The 24,571-nt window shown below is 47.1% G+C and overlaps 1 protein-coding gene across 1 annotated transcript; it reads right to left on the bottom strand.

The window, feature by feature from the left end:
• Positions 1-14,636: 14,636 nt before the first annotated feature.
• LOC144756109 (telethonin-like) lies at positions 14,637-20,487 on the bottom strand. The gene is made up of 2 exons (XM_078645655.1): positions 20,146-20,487; positions 14,637-16,427 (listed from the first exon to the last, which is right to left on the bottom strand). The coding sequence occupies exons 1-2, from the start codon at positions 20,292-20,294 to the stop codon at positions 16,013-16,015; spliced, it is 564 nt and encodes a 187-aa protein (XP_078501781.1). The 5' UTR covers positions 20,295-20,487; the 3' UTR covers positions 14,637-16,012.
• Positions 20,488-24,571: the final 4,084 nt, after the last annotated feature.

Below are 24,571 nucleotides of genomic sequence, written 5' to 3'. Positions count from 1 at the left end.
CCTCTTGGAGCTTGTTGTGTCCTGGTGCCTTTAATGGGAAGTCATCCTTGCGATCACGGGAGTCCACATTTTTGCCCTAGGTACAAGAGAGAGCAGGTCCCTTTATCAGGTTGCAGACAGCAGGTTTAGCCCCCTGCTGATCCTCCTTGGTTCCAGGAGTTTTTTCTGAAGTGGGTGGCTGGAGGTGACATGTTTATGCCTGGCACAAGCTAGTAGGAGGGTATGACTCCTGGCACGCCCTAACAAATGGGGTAAAGGTTCCCGGGGCCACCCCTACCCACTTTGAGCATTTTCAAGATGAAAAATGTTTTTGGCACACTACGCTTTGGCTCAGAGGCCTGGGTGTGTGTGTGGGAAGTATACAATGGTAATCCTAGTGTCCTCCCACATTCCAGTTTGAAGCAGTCACTGATCTCCCAATAAAAGCATTGACACATGTTTGCTTTAAAGGGCGCTGAGAGGGCTCACATGGTTCTCATATTCTCGTTGAAGTGAAAGGGTTGACTTGTTGCCAAAAGAGACATTGCTCGTTTACTGGATCTGCAACATGGCCACACCACATCGTGAGCGGATAATAGGGATGCACTACTGCACTAAGGCGGAAGAAACGATATACAGTTGGTGCAACGAATTGGAGCAACACAATATAAGAGATTATCGACTGTCAGTAATGAGGACATTTCCAAAATATATTGCCAGACATACAAAGGTTAGCATATGTTAAGATCATCTGCTGATTGGAGGATCAAGTATGATGTAAGACGCAGGTAAAGAGTTGTACTTGTATTCAAATGCAGAAAACATTAATTAAAAGTTTATAAAAAATGTGGGAGAGTGCAATCTATAGGCAACAGTGGGAACAATAGACGATGGTGTAACGCAAAAGACCTTGAATTGTCTCCGTAGGGGCAGGGGTGCCACCATGAAAAGGAATTGGAGGTAAAGGAGCCAGGAATGCGTTCCTCATTCACATTCCATTAAAATGGAATGTTGATGCTCTAGGATTCCTTTAATGTCAATGGGCATGTAATGGCTTAGATCCTTCACTCTCCATGGGTATGAGATGGCACGGCGCCTTTACTGCCCATGGGCATAGAATGACTTTGCGCCTTCATTCTCCAGGGGTATGAAATGGCACCACTCCTTTACTGTCCATTGGCATGGAATGGCTTTGCTCCATCACTCTCCACGGGTAGGAAATGGCACTGCTCCTTTACTGTCTAAGGACATGGAATTACTACGTCCCTTCATCCTCCATGGGTATGAGATGGCACGGCACCTTTACTGCCCATGGGTATAGAATGACTTCGCTCCATCACTCTCCATGGGTCTGAGATGGCACCACTCCTTTACTGCCCATAGGCATAGAATGACTTCGCTCCTTCATTCCCCATGGGTATGACATGGTACTGCTCCTTTACTCTCCATGGGCACGGAATGGCTTCTCTCAATCACTCTCCATGGGAATGATATGACACCACTCCTTTACTGTCTATGGGCATGGAATGGCTTCGCTACATCGTCCTCCATGGGTATGAGATGACACCGCTCCTTTACAGTTCATGGGCAGAGAACGGCTTCGCTCCTTCACTCTCCATGGGTATGAGATGGTTTCACTCCATGAGCCCTGTACACTCCAAGGTCATGGAATGGAGCCCCTCTGTGACTACCTTGCCCTCTATGGGTACGGAATGGCGCTGTACCATGACTCAATTTTTCTCAGTGGGCATGAAGTGGCACTGCGCCATAAGTCCTTTGCCCTCCATAGGTGTGGAACGGTATGTCTCTATAACTCTTGTACTCTACTGCTCCAACACTCAAAACTCTTCCAGAGGCAGGGGTGATACTGCTCCCTGACTCCAAGACGACCCGGTGTAGAGTACGTAGTGGCACTGTAAGATTTATGACCTTCCAAGAGTAAAGACTGTCACAGCTCTATGTCCTTCCAGGGGCTGGGAATATCACGGCTCTATGACCTTCCAGATGTGGGGTATGCCACAGATCTGTGTACTTCCAGGAGCAGGCAATGTCACAGTTCTATGTCCTTCCAGAGGCAGGCAGTGTCACGGCTCTATGTCCTTCCAGAGGCAGGCAATGTCACAGCTCTATGACCTTCCAGACTCAGAGAATGCCACAGCTCTGTCACCTTCCAGATGCAGGGTATGCCACAGATCTGTGTACTTCCAGGAGCAGGCAATGTCACAGCTCTATGCCCTTCCAGGGGCAGGCAGTGTCATAGCACAATGTCCTTCCAGAGGCAGGCAATGTCACGGCTCTATGTCCTTCCAGGGGCAGACAATGTCACAGTTCTATGTCCTTCCTGGGGTAGGCATTGGCAATGTCACAGCTCAATGTCCTTCCAGGGGCAGTCAATGTCACAGCTCAATGTCCTTCCAGGGCCAATCAATGTCACTGCTCTATGTCCTTCCAGTGACAGGCAGTGTCACAGCTCTATGTCCTACCAAGGGCAGACAATGTCACAGTTCTATGTCCTTCCAGGAGCAGGCAATGTTACAGTTCTGTGTCCTTCCAGGGGCAGGCAATGTCCTAGCTCTATGTCCTTCCAGGGGCAGGCAATGTCACAGCTCTAAGTCCTACCAAGGGCAGACAATGTCACTGTTCTATGTTCTTCCAGGGGCAGGCAATGTCACAGCTCTATGTCCTACCAAAGGCAGACAATGTCACAGCTCTATGTCCTACCAAGGGCAGACAATGTCACAGTTCTGTCTTTCCAGGAGCAGGCAATGTTACAGCTCTATGCCCTTCCAGGGGCAGGCAATGTCATAGCACAATGTCCTTCCAGAGGCAGGCAATGTCACGGCTCTATGTCCTTCCAGGGGCAGGCAATGTCCTAGCTCTGTGTCCTTCCAGGGGCAGGCAATGTCACAGCTCTAAGTCCTACCAAGGGCAGACAATGTCACTGTTCTATGTTCTTCCAGGGGCAGTCAATGTCACAGCTTAATGTCTTACCAAAGGCAGACAATGTCACAGCTCTATGTCTTACCAAAGGCAGACAATGTCACAGCTCTATGTCCTACCAAAGGCAGGCAATGTTACAGCTCTATGTCCTTCTAGGGTCAGGGAATGCCACAGCTCTATGTCCATCCAGAGGCCGGCAATGTCTCAACTCAATGCCCTTCCAGGGAAGGGAATGTCACAGATCTGTGTCCTTCAGTGGCAGGCAGTGTCACAGCTCTATGTCATTCCAGATGCAGGGAATGCCACCGCTCTATACTTCCTGGGGTAGGCAATGTCACAGCTCAATGTCCTTCCAGGGGCAGGCAATGTCGCAGCTCTGTGTACTTCAAGGGAAGGGGATGCCACAGTCCTTCCAGGGTAGGAAATGCCACAGCTCTATGTCCTTCCAGGGCAGGGAATGTCACAGCTCTATGTAACTATAGAGATAGGAAATGTCACAGCTCTATGTCCTTCCAGTGAAGGGAATGCCACAGCTCTATGTTCCTGTAGGGGTAGGAAATGTCACAGCCCTATGCCCTTCCAGGGGCAGGCAATATCACAGCTCTATGTCCTACCAAAGGCAGACAATGTCACAGCTCTATATCCTACCAAGGGCAGACAATGTCACAGTTCTATGTCTTTCCAGGAGCAGGCAATGTTACAGCTCTATGTCCTTCTAGGGTCAGGGAATGCCACAGCTCTATGTCCATCCAGAGGCAGGCAATGTCTCAACTCTATGCCCTTCCAGGGAAGGTAATGTCACAGCTCTATGTCCTTCAGTGGCAGGCAGTGTCACAGCTCTATGTCATTCCAGATGCAGGGAATGCCACCGCTCTATACTTCCTGGGGTAGGCAATGTCACAGCTCAATGTCCTTCCAGGGGCAGGCAATGTCATAGCTCTGTGTACTTCAAGGGAAGGGGATGCCACAGTCCTTCCAGGGTAGGAAATGCCACAGCTCTATGTCCTTCCAGGGTAGGGAATGTCACAGCTCTATGTCCTTCCAGGGTAGGAAATGTCACAGCTCTATGTCCTTCCAGTGAAGGGAATGCCACAGCTCTATGTTCCTGTAGGGGTAGGAAATGTCACAGCCCTATGCCCTTCCAGGGGCAGGCAATATCACAGCTCTAACTCCTACCAAGGGCAGACAATGTCACTGTTCTATGTCCTTCCAGGGGCAGTCAATGTCACAGCTCTATGTCCTACCAAAGGCAGACAATGTCACAGCTCTATGTCCTACCAAGGGCAGACAATGTCACAGTTCTATGTCTTTCCAGGAGCAGGCAATGTTACAGCTCTATGTCCTTCTAGGGTCAGGGAATGCCACAGCTCGATGTCCATCCAGAGGCAGGCAATGTCTCAACTCTATGCCCTTCCAGGGAAGGTAATGTCACAGCTCTATGTCCTTCAGTGGCAGGCAGTGTCACAGCTCTATGTCATTCCAGATGCAGGGAATGCCACCGCTCTATACTTCCTGGGGTAGGCAATGTCACAGCTCAATGTCCTTCCAGGGGCAGGCAATGTCACAGCTCTGTGTACTTCAAGGGAAGGGGATGCCACAGTCCTTCCAGGGTAGGAAATGCCACAGCTCTATGTCCTTCCAGGGTAGGGAATGACACAGCTCTATGTCCTTCCAGGGCAGGGAATGTCACAGCTCTATGTAACTATAGAGATAGGAAATGTCACAGCTCTATGTTATTCCAGTGAAGGGAATGCCACAGCTCTATGTTCCTGTAGGGGTAGGAAATGTCACAGCCCTATGCCCTTCCAGGGGCAGGCAATATCACAGCTCTAACTCCTACCAAGGGCAGACAATGTCACTGTTCTATGTCCTTCCAGGGGCAGTCAATGTCACAGCTCTATGTCCTACCAAAGGCAGACAATGTCACAGCTCTATGTCCTACCAAGGGCAGACAATGTCACAGTTCTATGTCTTTCCAGGAGCAGGCAATGTTACAGCTCTATGTCCTTCTAGGGTCAGGGAATGCCACAGCTCTATGTCCATCCAGAGGCAGGCAATGTCTCAACTCTATGCTCTTCCAGGGAAGGGAATGTCACAACTCTATGTTCTTCAGTGGCAGGCAGTGTCACAGCTCTATGTCATTCCAGATGCAGGGAATGCCGCCGCTCCATGTAATTCCTGGGGTAGGCAATGTCACAGCTCAATGTCCTTCCAGGGGCAGGCAATGTCGCAGCTCTGTGTACTTCAAGGGAAGGGGATGCCACAGTCCTTCCAGGGTAGGAAATGCCACAGCTCTATGTCCTTCCAGGGTAGGGAATGTCACAGCTCTATGCCATTCCAGGGGCAGGCAATGTCACAGCTCTATGTCCTTCCAGGGAAGGGAATGCCACAGCTCTATGTTCCTATAGTGGTAGGAAATGTCACAGCCCTTTGTCCTTCCAGGGAAGGGAATGCCACAGCTCTATGTTCCTGTAGGGGTAGGAAATGTCACAGCTCTATGCCCTTCCAGGGACAGGGAATGTCACAGCTCTATGCCCTTCCAGGGACAGGGAATGTCACAGCTCTATGTTTCTACTGGGGTAGGGAATGTCACAGCTTTATGAACCTCCAGGGGCATCAAATATCTCAGCTCTATGATCTTCCTGGTGCAGACAATGATGCTGCTGCAGGACCTTTCAGGATCAGGGACCAAAGACCCTTTAGTTGTCAGAAATGGGATCACTGTATGACCTTCCAGCCCCAGGGATTATAACAGCCTTATCACCTTCCAGGAGCATGGAATGTCACGGCGCTATGACCTTCGTGGGGCAGGGAATGGCGCTGCTGCTGTTCCATTACCTTCATTCTAGGTGTAGGGATGTCATAGCACCTTCTAGGGGCATTAGATGTCGCTACTCCTTGACTCTCTCAGGAACAGGGAATGTCACATCCCTCTGATCTTCCAGTGGAATGTAATGGCACTGCTCCATGATGTTTCAGAAGCTGCTCTATGACCTTCCAGGAATCCTGGACAGGGAGTGGTGCTGTTACTTGACCTTCAAATGGCAGAGAATGGTTCTCCTTCCAAGACCTTACGGGGGCTGGGGATCACACTGCTACCTGACCCAAAAGCAGCAATGCGCCACTTCTCAGTGCGCCCTCTTTGCGACACCAATGATGCATCATATTTACAATATGATGCATCATGTCTCAAGGAAGGACAGATACCTCAGTATTTCTGACGTATCTGTAGGCGCAAAAATTACGCATTGCTGGAGTGTGTCACAAACGTGACACAACTCCAGCAATGGGTCATTACACATGGACAAGTCCCATGTGAAATGTGTCTACGTCAGTCTTACACCTGCCATGAGGCGCAGTGAAATCTTATAGATTTCACTGCGTCACTTCTACGACCCTTTTTTGCGTCGGAACACCCCCCCTGCATACATTATACCTGGCGCAGGTATAATGTGGCTCAGGGGTTTACAAAGTGACGCATCTACCTAGATGCGTCACTTTGAAAATATGGTGCAACAAGGCGCATTTTTTACGCCGCTGGTGCATCACAAAAAGGGACGCACTGGCGGCTTAAAAGTGGCTCAAGGGCTCTAAATAAGCCCCTGAGTTCTTTGGAGAGGCGCTGGTCTAGGACCTTCCAGTGACAGGAGATGTTACATCTGTATGACTGTCCAGGAGTATGAAATATCACAGCTCGGCCAGGGGCGTAACGCAGGCCCCTGCAGGCCCTGCAGGGCAGGGGGTCCACTAACCTTTCAAGGGGGCCTCAACCCTTCATGGGGGCAGGGTTGGCTTTTTCCCATTTGACGCCTGGTGCGCAAAACTATAAACAGCATGACCTACTCCTCGGATTCCCTCACTATCATCCAGCAGAAGTGCCCCTCATCTCTCCATAGCCCCTTTGTTACACACATTTCATTTGTTTTAAAGAGACAGTTAAGGCTGGCTTTACTAATCCACTCAGCTATCCACATAAAATACAGATCTGCTCTCTGCAGCATGCATATTAACCCTCTGTGCTACTTTATGGGGAGTCAAAACTGGCATTAGATAAAACTCCTATCTCTCTTTCTAGCAGGAACATCAATCACAAGAGTCATCTTGACATTTTTATTGCTGCCTGAAAGCTGGATGTACGAGGAACTCAGCAGCAGGTGCTTTTAAATCAGAAAGTAATTGCTAATCACAGCGCAACCCCCTCTGAAGGCAGTGTCCGGTGTGGCTGCACCAGTCGCACCCCCAAAAGTCAGCTCTGCATGGGGGCCACATCTCCCCAGTTAGCACAAGACCAATGAATATCTGTCAGATATGGGAGACTAAGGAGCCCCTCTTCACCTTATGCAGGGGGGGCCTTCATTATGCGCTACTTCACTGAGCTCTGTCATATTTTTGGCCAAGGACTGACACAGCTTAATGCCCTTCCTGGGGTAGGGAATGGCGCTGCTCGTGCTCCATGACCTTCACTCCAGGGGCGGGGAAAGTTACAGCTCCTTTTCTGAACAGGGGCAGAAAATGTCTCATCTTGACTCGAACTTTATTAGGGGCAGGGCATGTCACAGCTCTATGACCCTCCTCTGGTAGGGAATGTCGAGGCCGCTTCAAGACCGCCCTTCAAGGGACAGGACGTCACAGCTCTATGACCTTCCTCTAGGAGGGAACGTCCACCTTTATGACCGCCCTTTTAGGGACAGGACATGTCACATTTCTATGACCTTCCAGGCGCACGGATTTTCACAGCCAAGTGTGCCTGTCACTGTGTGCACTCTACAGCGCACTTCGCTGCCTGTCAGATGGAGAGCCCCTTTACCAGTGGCGTGGATTGATGGGCCGGCTAATCTGAGAGTTATTCGGCCCTAATAGGCCCCAAGGCGCGCTTGGACCGCGTTAGAGCAGATGTTTTAGGCCAATTAGCGGTTGTCTCCTGAGAGGAATCCTGTTTACTGCTACAACATGCCAGGTGCATGTTCGTGTTTGAGGAGGGGGCTTTGCGAGTCCCGCGAGAGGGGGCTGGCGGCCTGCTTCCTGGGCCCGCTCGGGTTTATTTACGTAGTCATGGCTGCCGCCTTCCATCCGCTTCAGAGTGCCATGCACGTATAGGGGGCTTAGTGGTTGCTGTCTGCTATCATACGAGGTTAGTGGGCATGGAGAGATTAGGTTGGGCCAGTGATCATTAGTGGTAATAAATCCACAGGTAGTTGTACTGGATAGCGGTAATGGACATGATTATCGGGTGGTCGTGGTGGTGGACTGACACCGAATGAATCGACCGCACTCAGCAGCACTCTGGCCTTCATGTGTTACTGGTTGTTGTGTTTGGGGGTCGCCAGCTCATATGACTCTCTGCAGTTCGTTTCCTCACAGGGCTCAAGTACTGGAAAAAGGAAGTGGGGAGACTCACCAAGTTAGGCGGAATGGGTGTAACATCACCGTGTGTGACATCACAGTAAATGACATCATGGCACGTGACATCACAAGAAGTGGCATTGCAACCCATGATCTCACAAAAAGTGACATCAGATCTTAAGCACTCACAGCAGGTTTATCGTGAGTATATTTGAGCGCATTACAATATTTAACAAATTAGATGTTGCATTGAGGTTGTGCCAAAATATTGAAGCAACCTCAACGCAAAATCTGGGCTTCAGCTTATATATTTATATTTTTTAAACCTTGTCACAAAGAAATTGGCAGCATGGAGAAACGTATCAGTAAATCTGTTCTGCTTAATTGGTGGCAATGTCTGTATTTTATCATATTTTATGGGGATAAGGCACCTGCTGCAGAGATCTTTGTGTGTCAGCTTAATCTCAGGGAATAATAATAATGGTAAGATAACTCTCGAGTATAATCTATTTGCTGGAGAAGTCTATGTTTTGCCTAGTCCTAGTTTTGAATCAAAGTAGCAGAAAGGGTCAATATGTCTCCTGCAAAGCACATTATGTAACACCAAGATGACAGATTTTTATTTTATGTAAATGGGTAAGTGGGTTACTGCTTTTAAGACACAGATCATTTTGTTACTTGCAGTTCATACATTGTAATCCTTCTTCTATACCACAGTGATCTATCAAAGACATGTGGCTCCTGCACCTTGTAACCCTCACTGTCTTATGTAACACATCCTTTATATTGATGTACACACAAATGATTTATTGTCACTGCATAATCTGTACGTGTGATGTGGAGCGCTCTGACACCCCGCATTGGGATGAGTAGTGCTAAAGCGCTATAAAAGAAATAAAACAAAATAGTGGTATTAAAATTATTTTTGTAAATACTGAGGCGAATAACCCATCTGAAATTCTTACAGTGTATGCACATCTCTTATATACATGGGCTGAACAAAGTCAAAAGTATGTCTCTCTTAAGTACTTTTGAGGAGATAGGATGCGAGCCTTTGATTCCCCTCCATTGCATCTAGGTGTGAGGCTCCCAACAGCTCCCAGTTAGGATACTGCAACAAAAAGATGCTTAATGGCACCTTTTCTCCGGGTTTTGTTATGGGCGAAGCTGGAATCTGATAGGCCCCCTTCCCCGCCTGCTCAGAACAAAAGCAGACATTGTGCAGGCGCTGATGGAACTGTCCAGGTGTCTGAAAATTACACTGGAACAAGTTCAGCATGCTTCTGTGAATTTAGAGAGAAATAGGAAAGGAACGTGGCACTCCGCTGAAAGTGACCAGCTTTGCGACAGGGTAGACAACGTCTACCCTCTGAAAATAGTGGGTAGACGGTGTCTACCCTCGACTCGAGCCCTCATTTCCTCCCTCATAGGGAAGGCACTGGGACTTCTATGGCTTAAGAACTGCTTTTCTTTTTTAGGCCTTTCCTTTAAGGCTGGAGCAGGTGGCTTGGTCCTGTTAGAACAGCATTCCTGTGTTCATCCAGGCATTTTTGTGTAACTAGTGAACAAACATAAACGTCAGTGGAAACAGATGAAGACTATTTGCAACTCAGTGTAAATGACTGTCTCATGTACATTGGTACGTAGTATTGGTTAAATGGAGGGCAGTGGCTGAAATCATGTTGAAGGTCTGAGACTTGCAGCATATACTGATGTCTATGACTGGAAGCACATATGGAGGTCTGTGTCTGGAAGCATGTACGGAGGTCTGAGGCTGGAAGGATGTATGGAGGCATGTAGCTGGAAGAGTGTATGCAGGCCTGTGGCTGGAAGCATGTAGGGAGGCGTGTGGCCAGAAGCATGTATGCAGGCATGTGGCTAGAAGCGTATATTCTCTTGCAGCTCTCTCTCTGCATGGCGCATAGCCCTTTAAATATGATTTGCTCTCTCCACCAAGAGCTACAAGATTGTTTTTCATGCTGATTTGGTATGGTCCAGTGCTTCCATTTGAAGGCCCTGCCTTGCAGCCTGGATTTGTTTGCCTGGTAGCATGCCAGTGAGGTCTTTGGCTGCCCAGTGTAGGGCTACACCCAAGGCTCTAATTGCATGAGTCATAACAACCTGTCAAGTACTCATAGTTAAAAGTTGGTCAGAAAGGACTTTTGAATCCTGACGTTTGACAGACATTCGTACTTATCTAGAGATGGGGGCTATGTGAAGAAAATTATATATCATTTACTTGTACGCTCAATAGGAATGTTTCAGTGTTTGCTCCACTGAATCAAAGTCCCTCATCCTCGAACAAATATGGATTGAACATTCCATAATATCAAGTTAGTTCATAGCTTTATTTTACAAGCAGGCGTGAATTTGTCTGTCATTCATGTACATGAGGAGTTGTATGTCCTATTGTTAAACTACATTATCTATTGGGTGTGTAAATACCTATATCTTGCAGTGTAATCGGTGATTGTCATGCACCCGGGGAACGGCGATACTGAGGCATTCCTTCTACTGGTCTCAGTAGACCCTATTCTTATTTGGCTCCTACTATCCAACTCCAGACTGTACCCTGCCTCTTATCCAGTGTTTTACTCTTTGAAGAAGGATAAAGTGATCAGCTGTGTCCAAGGGCCCACGCGGATCTAGATGTACCAGGGCTGCCTGCTGGTCTTCCTCAGGGGTAATGCGTGGTCCGTTCTGATGTCGGCCACTATAACTTCTCCATCTTTTCTCTAAGATCCAGTGTGTTCCCAGGACTGCAGTTCTTGCCATCTCAATGTGCTGAATCCTGTTTGGAAGTCGATGAGTAGCTTGTTTTATGTCACACACATTGTCTTGTGAACTCCCTTTGCAGGTTTCTACTGGGGTAGAGAACATAGGAAAACGTGCACTATATGAAATCAGTTCTTTCTGCACTTGGGGAATATGAAGGAAACATATGATATTAGGGTCTGTGTAGTGAAAAGCTCTCAGATGGAACACATTTTCACTCCATAGGTGTTCTCTTCAATAACTGTCTCGAGTCTCTGGTATTCTACCCCAAAACGTTTTCGCACTCATTCAAATTCTATCCCTTTGGGTGTCCCCCCCTTCGAGTGTTGTTTTGCAACAAGTTTCTCATACCATGTGCATTTTTCACCATCAAGCCTCACCTATGGGTATTCAACCCAATAAAGTTGGTAACTTACAGCCATTTATCCCCAAAATGTATCTCAGGTAATCCTCACTAAACGTCTCACCCCAAGACATTTCTCCCCAACAGGTGTCTTGTTTCATGTGTAGTCTCCACACATGTCCATTCCTTACAAATGTAAGGAATGTCCATCCTTATGTGTGTCTGCTCCCAAGACATGTCTTACCCCTCTGAAATTCATTTCTAAATCTTATTCCTAGCAGGAGTCTTAATAATCCTAGTTCCGCCAAACATTTGTGACACTCCACAAATGTTCTGCTCTAACAAGTGTGTCATCCCTCAGGAGTTCTTCCCTCTGTGAATCCACAGTGGGTCTTCATTTGGTGTGACTGCCCAAATGTGTTGAGGACTTGGCTTCATTTACTCTTGAAGCCCCAGAAATTAACAGTGTTGGAATGTCAATCATTGAACGCAGGGCTGGCTTTAGGGAAGTGGGACTGGTTCGCTGACCTGGGGAGGGGGCGCTGACCTCAGGGGGGGGCACTATATTTAGCAATAGCTTACAATTTAAAAACACCTGCTGCAGAATTCCTCCTGTCTCCAGCTTTTAGGTAGCAATACAAATGGCAAGATAACTCTTGTGATGAATGTTCCTGCTAGAGAAAGAGATGGAGTTTTGTCTAGTGACAGTTTTGACTAGCCATAAAGTTTCTCAAAGGGTTAATGTGCCTGTTGCAAAGAACAGATACCTCGCAAGTCACAGATCTGTTTTTTTATGTCGATAGCCGAGTGGATTACTGCTTTTGTCACATAGAAGCTTCTGTTACTATAGTTGATAAGATACTACTGTAATGTAGAACAGTGAATGTTACAAGCTGTCATCAAAAACCTGCATGCAAACTGCATAAAATAGGTTAGGACATTATGTTTTTTTCCCAGTCGTTTGTTACACAAAAAAATGTCTGGGTAGATATACATTTTTATTTGTTAAAGCCAGTCTTTACCAGTGCTTTTAAACAAACGAAACATATGTGAGAGAGGGGCTATGAAGAGATGAGGGGCAATTTTGCCGGGTGGTAATGAGGAAGTCCGAGGTGGAGGAGGTCATGGGGGTGGGGAGGTGCCAAAAATGATTGTCACACCCGGCGGCACCAGCCCTTAAGCTGGCTCTGATTGAACGCCATGGGACATGCCTGTGAGGTACACTATCCAGACGAGTGGTGCAGACCACAGTGACACATATCACTCCAGCATGCAACTGGGCATGCGCTGGTCTCCTTCGATGTTGAGAGCTGTGTAAAGGGTCTCTGATATCCATGCTGCATTTCCATCCGCTGTTCTGGGGTATATACAAAAGGCTTTTTTGATGACCTGGTTGTAATTTCTTTTCCATTGTCTTCTCGCTGAGCAGCATCATGTTGGAAATTAATGATATACAAGTCAGCTCAAATCCAGTTCCTGTGCCTGACTGACAACTTAATTAGGCACCTGTGTTCAGCAAAGATGTCTGTTTCCTTATTGGATCTGATGTGGAAGATGCACCTGGTCTATGACTGAAAATAGACACAACAGCCTAGGCTTCTTCTGTTGGGCGGGCTAAGAAGGGCAAATTAGTACAGGTAACCTGCTCCTTTGCCCAGATGTGGCTGGTCCCAGGTAACGAAATAATGTCGGGAATGGAATGTTCTCCTGACTTGTGTGTCCGCCAAGGCACTCAACCTTCAACAGTAGTGCCTGGTACTGCTCAATGCAAACCCTTGAGTGGAGGCAGAAGGATACACCCAAACAGCCAATAGCCTTAGGTGAGAGACGAATACTCTACTGATCTGAACAAAAATCTGATTGACAAAGCCTCCAGCTAATGTCTGAACGAAGCTGTTGGTGGAAAATGGCAGACCCAAAGCCCCCTTTATGTATATTGGTAGCAATCGGTCTGTTTGCCAGCTGCGCCTTCAAAACCTACCCCTAAAAAGGCTTGTATTCACAAGCACTATAGGTAAAACATTAGGGGGCAGATTTATGAGGCTCTTGCGCCGCAATTGCGTCACGTAATGTGACGCAACGGCGGCGCAAACAATGCGCCCTATTTACAACGTGACGCATCTAGGAGATGCGTCACGTTGGAAACCCCTGCGCCATAAGGAGGCGTTCCTGCGCAGGGGGTGCGTTCCTGCGCAGGAACGCCTCCTAAAAGTGGCTGAGTGAAATCTATGAGATTTCACTCAGTCACTTTCTACGTCAATTCCCTACGCCTGCTTGAAGCAGGCGTAAGGGTGACGCAGCATGCATAGAATAGGTGGCTCCTGTGCATTGCAGGAGTCATGTCGCACTTGCGACATGACTCCTGCAATGCGCCGCACGTACGCCGAGAGATGCGTCACGCATCCTCACTGCCTTGCACCATGGTGCGCCGCATCATAAATGCGGCGCACGATGGGTGGCGGAGCAATGGCGCACTGTGGCGCATGTTAACTGGCGCATCCCTGGGGATGCGCCAGTTAACATAAATCTGCCCCTAGGATCACGCATAGTCAGCAGTGAAGCAAAAGTATTCAGGAACTTTTCACAAAAGCAGTGCATGAAATGTGGTGGGAGTGCCTGGCAAATGAGGGCAGAACCTGGCATGTGGTGTGAGTCCCTGTTATATATGGTCAAATCTGGCATGTGGTGAGAGTGCATCTTGTACATGGTAAAATCTGGCATGTGGTGAGTGTCTGTTGTATATGGTAACATCTGGCATGTGGTGAGAGTCCGTGGGAAAGCTGGCATGTAAGGTGAGTACTTGGGCATATCACGCTAGCCGGCCAGAAGGATATTCCTCTAGAAATATGTCAAACATTGATATATAGATGTTTGTGCCAGCCTTACAAAACTTCCATATTTACTCAAACACCCATCGAAAAACCATTGATCAATTGGGGAAGGAGAGAGTTCCATGGAGAAGTCCCTTATGTGCTGGCATCTATACCCAGCTGGCGCATTGCAGTCCTCGTCTGCTCGTAGAGCTGGGAGAAATCAGCGGCTTTAGCAATGCCTACACATTATTTTCGATCGAAGAATGCATTATATTTTATTTCTGTGTTGATGTATTTGTTGTGTTTTAACCTTAAATCCAAAGTCTTTCTGTTTGAACTGCATGGTATTTTAGAACCCACCCTCTGCACTTAGAACAACTAAAATCATCAGGCAAAAACAACACACGAATGGGAACAATAATAAACAACCAGAAACCAAGGAGTGACTGACACCATTTTATTATCAGATCCATAAAAGCTGGCATCATTTTATACCAGATAGAAAAATAACTTTATTTTGTAAGCGATAAATGGATGGTCAAACTGAATACAATGGCATGCGCGTTATGACACATCACAACAGAGGTAACTGTGAGTATAAGGGAAGGATGCTATGAAATGCTCACACAGCAGTCCTTTCAAAGACAACTCCCGGGGCTCTCCTCATATGGACTGGTCTAATATCCCTCTTCCCCCAGTACCACTCTTCACACAGCACTGGATTGCCCCTGCGTCCACTGCTTTCTCGTTTAGCACACATCAATGTGGGATTAGGTAACCTCCAGTACTGCCCCCCACCATGCCATACCCCTCTGAGAACACCACTAGATTGGTCCAACCTTTGTTACCTTTCTGCTCCTTCCTTGACTGTCAAGTAATTTTCCACTTCATGCCAGTGCTCTTTCACTCATGACACTGGACTGAACTAGCATCTATACACTACCCACCCATCTCCCTTCCTGCACCCCTTAAAGCATCCCTACTGCCATGCTACTGCAAATCAAGTAGGGTTGACCTTGGGTTGTAAGTTAGAACACCAAGGCGCAATGGAAGCACATCTTTTCTTTCGGTTTTGAGAGGCAGCTGACATTCCCAAAAGTGTAGCTCAATAACCTTCCTATGTTGTTCTTTTGCCCTCAGGTACAGGTAACCCTGCATATATTCCCATGCCAACATCTCAAAGGAAGAAGGCCTTCTGATGTGTTTCCTGTCAACCTCCTACAGTCTGGGTGAAATTCTGGTGCCTGACTTCCACATCCCATTGCCTCTGCTCTCATCTTACACCTCACTGCACTGAGATGTTTGTGACTCAATAGGTTCCAAAAAGAACCACACAAAATGGCGTCAACAATGGACTGGATATGTGGGGAGAAGGCCCAACAGAAGAGTCAATATTACCTCTCCGCTTCCTGAATGTAAATGGTGGCCTTGCTCCTCCTTCTAATCATGGGATTGTCACTTCTCTATACCATAGTCTACTTTCCCTTCACTGCACTTTCTTATGGCTTCCCCCTGACCTTTCCAGCTGGGATCTTACAGGTCCTAACTGCAGAATGGGGGTAGCACGAGTACCAGGCTTGTTCTTGCCATTGCCAATCCTGCATCAGAAAGGATCTCAGAGTGTGAGGGATTGGTGCTGGAAGTCACCATCCTGTCTACTTGGCAGCGTTACCACAGCTCTGCTCTTCATAGCTTTTGGTATGCTAAGCATTGCTGCCTGTCCTAACACAACACATACAGAGCTCTACTGCCTCAAGGCACTTGATTTTCTAGAGAGAGCATTGCAACACAAGCACAGTGGATTGACCTCCTGCATTCTTTAGCCCCGCTGGGCTTCCTGGGACAAGGTTCTGGACAGGGACCTTGGCAGTGGCACCTTTCCAAAGTCCATGCGTGTGGGCTGCATGACCGGGGGCAATTCTTTGGTGATTTCGGAAATCATCTTCTTGTCTTTGCACAGTCCATTGCCTGGATTGCTCAGGGCTCTTTCAAACTCAATCATTCTGCGCAGTTCCTGTGGTGTGGGCACTCGTTCCGTCTTGCCTCCCAGGTCCACAGGCTTGAAGATGGGCACTGGCAGGGCCCGCTGGTAGGGCAGATGATATTCTTTTTGTGCCTCCCCAAGGCGACCAAGCTTCATGATATTCCAGGGTGACCTCTGAACCATGAAAAGGACCTCGTGCTGCTTGGCGTAGGTCTCTCTTCGGCGATCATTGGCTTCTCTCAGAGCACAGCTGTGGAGAGATTGAAGGAGCATAAGTGTCAGAGTCCCTGATCAACAAATGATATATCATCTTGATGACCAATTGTTTTCATTAACAATTCTTATTAGATTTCATCCCAGGCTTTAGCAGCCTCCATTATATCATATAAAGAGACATCAATGGCAACCCTCAACTAGTAGTTGAGTTTAGAACCAGAGGCAGACTAGATTACAAGGATATGTTGTGCAGATGTTTTTATTTAAAGGGCACCAAAACCCATACAGTGAAAATCAATAGAACAAACTTAAGAATGAATGACTACATTTAGAAGAAATCTCCTAGTAAAACATTTAGAGTAGAGGAGACTATCTGATTTGAACCTAACTGGTGTCACAGGTCTTCCAGGAAATTATATAAATATAAAAATTAATTGTCACAGCAATCTGCAGTCAGCCAGGAGGAGTAAGGCTTTCCCAAAAGCTGCCAAACTTACTGGTAATTAGAGTATATACTTGTCCATAGTGTTCCTGTCTTGGTGGGAGTTGTCCATGGCTGCTCAGGCCATGGCAAAGCAATTTCTAACGGTCGCCCGGCAGACGCTGCTGACCCTCACTGCCCTTGTTCATTCTGTGCTTCTGTGTTTGCCCCCTGTCGCTCATAGTCACTCTGTCCTTGTGAAAGTTATTACCCCTCATTGCCAATGACCACTCTGTCCTTGTGGAAATGAATACCCTTGCTTGTCAATGTTTGCCCTGTCCAGGACAGGAGCCATTGCCCGTTGTCAGTCTGTCCTTCTGGGAGTAATTGTCCAGGGTTGTCCAATTCTTGCAGTTGTAATTGCCCACTCCTGCCTTCGCTTGTTTCATTCATGTGTTTGGTCTGTCGTGCATGATTGCCCTGTCCCTGTGGAATTCATTGGCCCTGATTCCCAAAAGTAATCTGAGGCAAAATCCTAACTTTATGACTTTCGGTATTCACAGAAGGCATTTAGGAGTTCTAAAGTTAGGATTTTGTCTCAGTTAAACATAAGTTTTGGTCTTAAGTTAAAATTAAGAAAAACTTAAGTTTAACTGAGACAAAATCCTAGTGGTAAAGTTGTGGTAAAGTTGAAAACTTCACCCTCCCGAAGTTGGCAAGCTATTGTTGCCTTTGGTCTCACTGTCTGCGTTAATTGTGTTGTCCTTCAGTTCCTTTCCCTAATTTTTTCAAGTGGAAGATTTTGGCTTTTATTTCCCTGATGTCACCTTTATGGGTGCTGCTGTTGCCTTTCTGAAAGTTGCCATTCCTCATTTCTGAAGGTCCATTTGTACATGCGGGGTCGTTGAACATCAATGCACAGTTTCTCTGGCAGGCATTGTCCATCATTGTCTTTATTAAAACTAGTTTTGTTATTCCACAGTTTCAATGTGAAGTTCTTACTCCTCATCTCCCTATCTTTGTTGGAGTAGTTTGTTGGCCTTTTTTCTGATTGCACACCTTTTTCTTGTGCTTACTCTCAAACTATGTTGCTGATATCTTACAAGCATTATGTATGCAAATCGAAAACTTGCTTAGCTTTTCCTTACTTATAACAAGGGCTCCCTATTTTCCGTTTTTACAGATATTTACAGATAAATACGAACAAAAAACAATGTGTTTTCTGTCTGCATTTTTTTTTATTATTGATAAATACAGAAAATTTGCTTCTTTTCAGTGACTCTTCATGCTGTCTTTCATGAATTTAGTTCAACAGCTGAGCAGATGGACAGCATGGAAAATTAAAAACAGGATGAAATTTCTTTCAATAACTGCATTTGTCAACATACATTTGTGGTATAATGCTAATATTTGCCAGTGAATGTACTGTTATGTAATATTTGGCAACTTAAAAAGCTTAAACACGACAGACATCAAAGTATGAGTCTGCGTCTATCATTTAAATAAATATGGCAATGTGCAGTTTTACAACTACAGTTATACGCAAAACACAAAAAAATATGGATAAATACAGATACAACGGCCAAAAATAAATATGGATAAATACAGACGGAAATGTTAAAAAAAAAATACCGGGAGCCCTACTTATAACTCAATTCAAAACTTAGTTGTATATAAAATGCTCATGATACAACTTTCACTTAAATGTCCAACTTGCTTAGAACTTTATGACCAGTGGGTATTTTTTGTTGTTCGTGTGTTTGTGTCCATCCTTTCTAACTTCACTCCCCTCCTCTCTCATCCTTCATTAATACCAGAGAACCCAACTGCCATTTTGCATGCAAAGAGGGCAAATATATAATACTTTTGCTAGCCCTTCATGGAGGATATGGGTGAGGAGGCGGTAGGACAACAGATGAGGAATTAGAAATCGAGGAAGAAGAAAGAGATACATTGAGGAAAAGGGAGAAAGTTGGAAAGAAAGCAGGAAGGGAAGTTTAAGGAAGAAAGAAAGGGTGTCATAATGAAAGAAGAAATAAAAGAGGTAAAGAAGAAAGTATGGGTAAAGGAAAGAAGAACGGGAGAAAGGAAGGAAGGAAAGAATAATGCAAGTATACGCATCTAGCGTGACACTCTTTCGAGAGAACTGGGTAGGAAGTAGGAGGGTTTGGAAAACCCCCAGCAACAACTCAAGACAAAATTTCACAAATTTACTCCTGGAAATTCCAATTAATCAGTTGACATTTTTTTTTACTGGATCTGATTGAGGCACATGACTTTTGGAAACTGAGATCTGTGTTTCCATCAGAAGAACAGGGAATGTTCTTCTGGTTAAAACATACCGCTGAAACCTTCAGACGCCATTAGGATCCAGGAGCAAGCTCCGGGATACAGCTGGAACCAAATGGAGTTTCTTCATAAGTGTTCATTCCATGCCCAAAACCCCCGTGCTCCTGACCGGCTTCAACAGGCACCAATTTACCTGGTCAACTGTAATTTTCATCATAGTCCCTACAATGCCCACAACAATACACCTCTTGTAGGTCACACTACTCAACAACTTATTACGTATAAATGGAAATAACAAGAATTGTATGGAAGTGGGAAAGAATAAATTGATTTTGTTTATTTTTCCTACAGCACAAATACACTAGATTGCAACACAGATATCAGTATTCCAAATACACCATAAACTGACTGCATTCGAAAAGAGAAGAGTTTTTGAAAGGGACTGAGGATAATAGACAGATGAGGCTGCAATGTCTAAAAAGCAAAGAGGAAGGCAAGAAGAAAGAGGGAAAATATGGAAAGAGGATGAAGGGGAGAAGTAATGAAAGAAGGTTCGATGAAAGGGGCATGAAAGGAAGGGACGAAGGTCGGAAATTAGGCAAGGAAAGATGGTAGGGCGCACAGAGCCTCCTCTGAAGAGCAACACCCACGCGCCTTCATTTAAGCACTCTATAGACCCACTTTCACTCACCCTCACTAAATCAAACCATAGGCCAATGCTCTCTCACCTTCACTTTGCCAGCACTTGTGTGTACACTCAAGCCTAACTCTCCTTGGATCCACCCTCACTCACCCCCCTTAGCCACAGACTCACTCGCACATCTGCTACTCTCCATTTCCTATCACTTCTCCTAAACACCCCTACAACCACACCTCCCCCTCATTCACTCCCCCTGGCTCCACACTCACTCACTTACCTTCCTCCCAAGCCCTTCCTCACGCCTGCAAATTAAACTAACCCAACACCCTCAGGGCATTCCCATGCCCCCCCCTCCCCCATCCTTCACTACCTCTTCCCATCCCCAAACCCCCACTCTCTCACCCCTTCTCAGCTCTGCTGGACAGACTGAGGTCCCTCCAGTCCGCCGTGTAGGTCTCCCTCCGGGCCTTGTCCTCTTCCTGCACCTGGCAGCTCAGCTCGGCTGCAGTGAGCATCCCTCCACTCCGGAGTACCACAGTGCGCCCCGACATCTCTGCGACGTGTGTCTGTCTGTCCGTCTGTCTGCTCCTGGTACCTGGCCTGGGCCTGTCCGCACCTGTGTTTGTTGTTCAGCCTGCTGCAGGTAGCCCTCCTTGCTTGATATGACTAGCCCTGTACTACTCTCTCTCTGCTCTGGCTGTCTCCCTCTTCCTCTGCCAGTCTCTCTGAGGCTCTGTGCCGTGCGCCTGGCAGCGCGCGATTTATACCCCCTCCGCCTGCTGCTATTTTCATGCCCTGTGTTGTAACAAGCTATATCTGCAGCGCACACTCATCTCTCTCCCTGTTCCCAAATATTCCATCCCTCCTCCCGGAGGGGGCACTGCCAGCCGTGCTGACAGCAGATACTTCACACAGTGGGCCCTCTGAGTACACGTGAATACCGCCCCCTAATCACCCTCAAATACACCGTCCCTTCGCTCAAGTGACGGCCCCGGCTGGATACGGGGGTGGGGCGGTCACTGCGTCATCGTAGCTCATGTCACAGGCCTGTGGAGTTACTGGAAGAGAGGTGTCAATTTAGCTTATCCGTCTTAATTAAAATGACCTTTCACCTCATTTAGTGGGCAAGCACGTTCTCGTATGTCATTCCTTAAGCCTGTAGGGCTTTTAGGAAGGGAGGCACCCCCACCGCAACCCCAAGGAGCTGTACATTGGCGTGTGTTTCCTTTACTTTGAGATTGTTTTCAGAATGGATTATTGATTTTCATGCCTTTTCGGCATGGTGGGTTTTCTGTATGAAATTGCGAAATTGCGAATTCCAAAGTCAATCAGAGCAGCAGAGAGCTGTGAGGTCATCGGGGAATGTCGGCTGGTTGACAGACAGCAGTGTGTGTTTGGGTGTGGAGCAGTGGGGAAAGATTAGCCAAGAAGATAACTGTTTTCTGAAGAGCCTTGTAAGTAACCCCATGGTAGTTTTTAGGCCGATGCCTACCAGACAGGACACCTGCCTGCTTGTAAAGACATACTCCGACATGTCAAAGCTCACTAAGGAATGCATTCCGCGCATAGCTTTCCATTGGCTTTGTGTTTTGTTAATCGTATTTGCTTCCTTCTAGTCACTAACTTTATTTGTTTATGCCCGTCTATCGTGTGTTTGCTCCCCCCGTGGAGCATTGCCTGTTTATGGTTCCTTCTATTTTTCCACGAGTATTCATTTTTCGGGCACACTTTTTTTTCTTTACCGAAAAGCACTCAAATTGTGTTTTCCAGCTGCCTTCCCTCTTCTGCTTCTCCGCCCTCCTCCAGGGCAAAACATTTTTTTCTCTCGATGCACTATACTCCCCTCGCCCCCGCCCAGTTGCCATTTGCTCCCCCTTCACTCTTTGTTGTCATTTGATTGTCCCTCTTCTCTGTTGCCCTAATCACATGCTCACAAAAAATTTATAGCGGTGGGAGTGTGAAATACACACTTGAAGGGCTTTAAGTGAGCCGGGTCTCACCGGGTGCTGAGCACCAGCAGTTTTTAGGTCTCGCCTGCGATTACAGCGCGAAAAGCGCTGTCTAACTGCGAGACCTATAGTCACCGGCTCTGCTTCCCAGGAGACAAGAGATGGCCACGCGCATTTTCAGGAATCGGATCGGAGCGGGTCGCGCGCGCGTGAACACGCGCTTCATTGAGCAGGCCGGAATTAGCTTACAATGCGCGCTCAGACTCCTTTTTAGCTTTCAGTTTCGTTCTTACTTCTGTCCAGCTGGCTCTTTCAGATTTATGGCGTGTAGTTAAAAGCAAGTGGCGCCTTGCTGGCGCTAGTAAATGTAAATTATTCACGGCTTTTCAGGGTGCTGTGATCTGGCAGTTTACCACCATGGGAGGGGATGCATTTGTATACATGGCGCCGCATGCCACCCGGAAAAAAGAAACGTGCCCCGTCAACGCGTGCCTCCTAAAACTGGCTCCCTGGCACGACCACAACCCCCGCCCCGCCCAGAGGAAACATGCAAAGTCGTACACGCACCGCTAACGCCGTTCACATCTGCCAGCATGCAGCCCCAGTCATCGGGCTGCTGTATAGACTGTTCTTGGCAGCCTGCTCGGGGTTCCAATGCGATGCTCTGCAGGGCTCCCTCGGCATACGGGAGCCCTGCAGAATCACACCCCGCCTCTCGGACTTCTGAAAACTTTCACAGCTCGCAGGGCTCTCCCTTCCTCATGGCAGCCCCGCGCGAACGAGCACAACCAGCCTCTTCTGGCCGCATCACATCCCTGCCCATGTCACGGCAAGGATGCCTGACTTCCTGCTTTTGCCCCCGGACCGCAACGGTGAATTATTGCTTGTTATGTTAATGCCAGAAACGCATCAGCAAAGGGAGCAAGGTTTTATTGGAGTCTCCGCAAACTGAAGATAGAGTTTTAAATATTTGAAAATATGTTCGTCACAATCCCTCAATGTCCACGCGGCGCTGCTCATGCCTCCTGCCCAGGTCTTCGCATCGCTATTCATGCCTCGCACCTGGGCCCTCGCAGTGCTTGTTATTTTACAGCCTAAGTCCGAGCAGCGCTTGTCAAGCGTGCACGAGTATGCACCTGACTATGTGTGTTAATGGTCGAGTGTACTACTGAGCCCTATTTGTGCATACATGTTTGTGCAATTGCGTGTTTGTATGCCGCTTTTTTATTTCTTTCAGTGTGTGTGTGTTTCTCTTGTAGCCGACGTGCCTGTGACCTTCCATTATTTCTTCGACTAAGACACTTTATGTAAAACACCTAAAACACACATAGATGTTTTCTGGGCTAAAAGTTTGTATATATTGTTCAAACACCCGCCTCTGAATATGTTATCATCCTTTCTCCTACGCCCATTAAGATTTTTTTTAACCATAAAACAGTTTTAGAAATGCTATGGCTGCTATCAGAGAGGCACACTGTGTGATCTTGAACATGTCGCTGCAGCACCACGACTTTTTTCCCTGCAGACAGACTGTGTGAACACTTCCTTTAGGTACAGAATCTGCCTTCCCCTGTTGACCATTGATTAGACCAGTTAGGCAGCGCGCACCAACTAATTAATGGCCTCTCAGAGCTATGTGTATTGTAAGCCTTGCTTGAAGGATGATATGCGGAGCCAGCCCTGCAGGGATAACTGCCTGATATTTGAAGGATCTCCAGCGACACGTAAACACCCTGGGCTAATATTTACACTCAAAAGGCCTGCTTTAGAAATCATCCAGGGGGAGCTAGTCCTGACTTTGACAACACTGGCAAGAGATTGTTTGAGACTTAAGTCCTGTGCATGAAAGGGTGTCTGACTACAGCCTTGTGGGCAGACATCTAATTTATTGGCTACACAGCGTGTTCGCAGTGACTTGTTTTATTTTATTTACATGAAACCACAGCTGCTGTGCGTCTCCCGCAACTTAATGGATTTTTTATAGCTGGTATTTACCCCTGTGTTTCTTTATTTTGTATATTGCCATTACATATTGCCATGCAAACTCCCACACGTATGTAATGTTTCCCAATATTTATTTTCCCATAGTTTATGTTCCCAGGAGACTCACCCTCACACACTCTGCACCCTCACACAAACTGCACCCTCACATACACTGCACACACCGCACCCTCACACACTCTGCACCCTCACACACTCTGCACCCTCACACACTCTGCACCCTCACACACTCTGCACCCTCTCACACTCTGCACCCTCACACACTCTGCACCCTCACACACTCTGCACCCTCACACACTCTGCACCCTCGCACACTCCGCACCCTCACACACTCCGCACCCTCACACTCTCCGCACCCTCACACACTCTGCACCCTCACACACCGCACCCTAACACACCGCACCCTCACACACACTGCACCCTCACACTCTGCACCCTCACACACTCTGCACCCTCACATACTCTGCACCCTCACACACTCTGCACCCTCACACACCGCACCCTCACACACTGGACCCTCACACACCACACCCTCACACACACTACACCCTCACACACACTGCACCCTCACACACACTGCACCCTCACACACTGCACCCACACAGCATCAGTGACTGCCACAGCATCACTCGTTGCCACCACAACATCACTCAGCGCCACCACAGCATCAATCTGTGCAACCATTCAACAACAACTGGTTCGAATATGTTCTCTCAATGTTTCAAGCTTTATTACAAATGTCACAAAAAGATGTTAATATTTCACTCCTGTTCTTGGATTTTAGTCACAATAAAATACAATGAACATAATCTTCACAAAAGCTATTTACAAAAGCTATTGCCATTATAAATTACAATAACTTTTATTTAAGTATTAAT

The sequence above is a fragment of the Lissotriton helveticus genome, chromosome 5_1 (assembly GCF_964261635.1).
Source record: "Lissotriton helveticus chromosome 5_1, aLisHel1.1, whole genome shotgun sequence".
Lineage (NCBI taxonomy): Eukaryota > Metazoa > Chordata > Amphibia > Caudata > Salamandridae > Lissotriton > Lissotriton helveticus.
This window is presented reverse-complemented; position numbering and strand designations above follow the sequence as displayed.

Coding starts and splice junctions, on each gene's coding strand:
- LOC144756109 (XM_078645655.1), bottom strand. CDS start 20,294: ATGTCGGGGCGCACTGTGGTACTCCGGAGTGGAGGGATGCTCACTGCA. Junction 16,428..20,145: donor TCCAGCAGAGCTGAGAAGGG/GTGAGAGAGTGG, acceptor ATCTCTCCACAG/CTGTGCTCTGAGAGAAGCCA.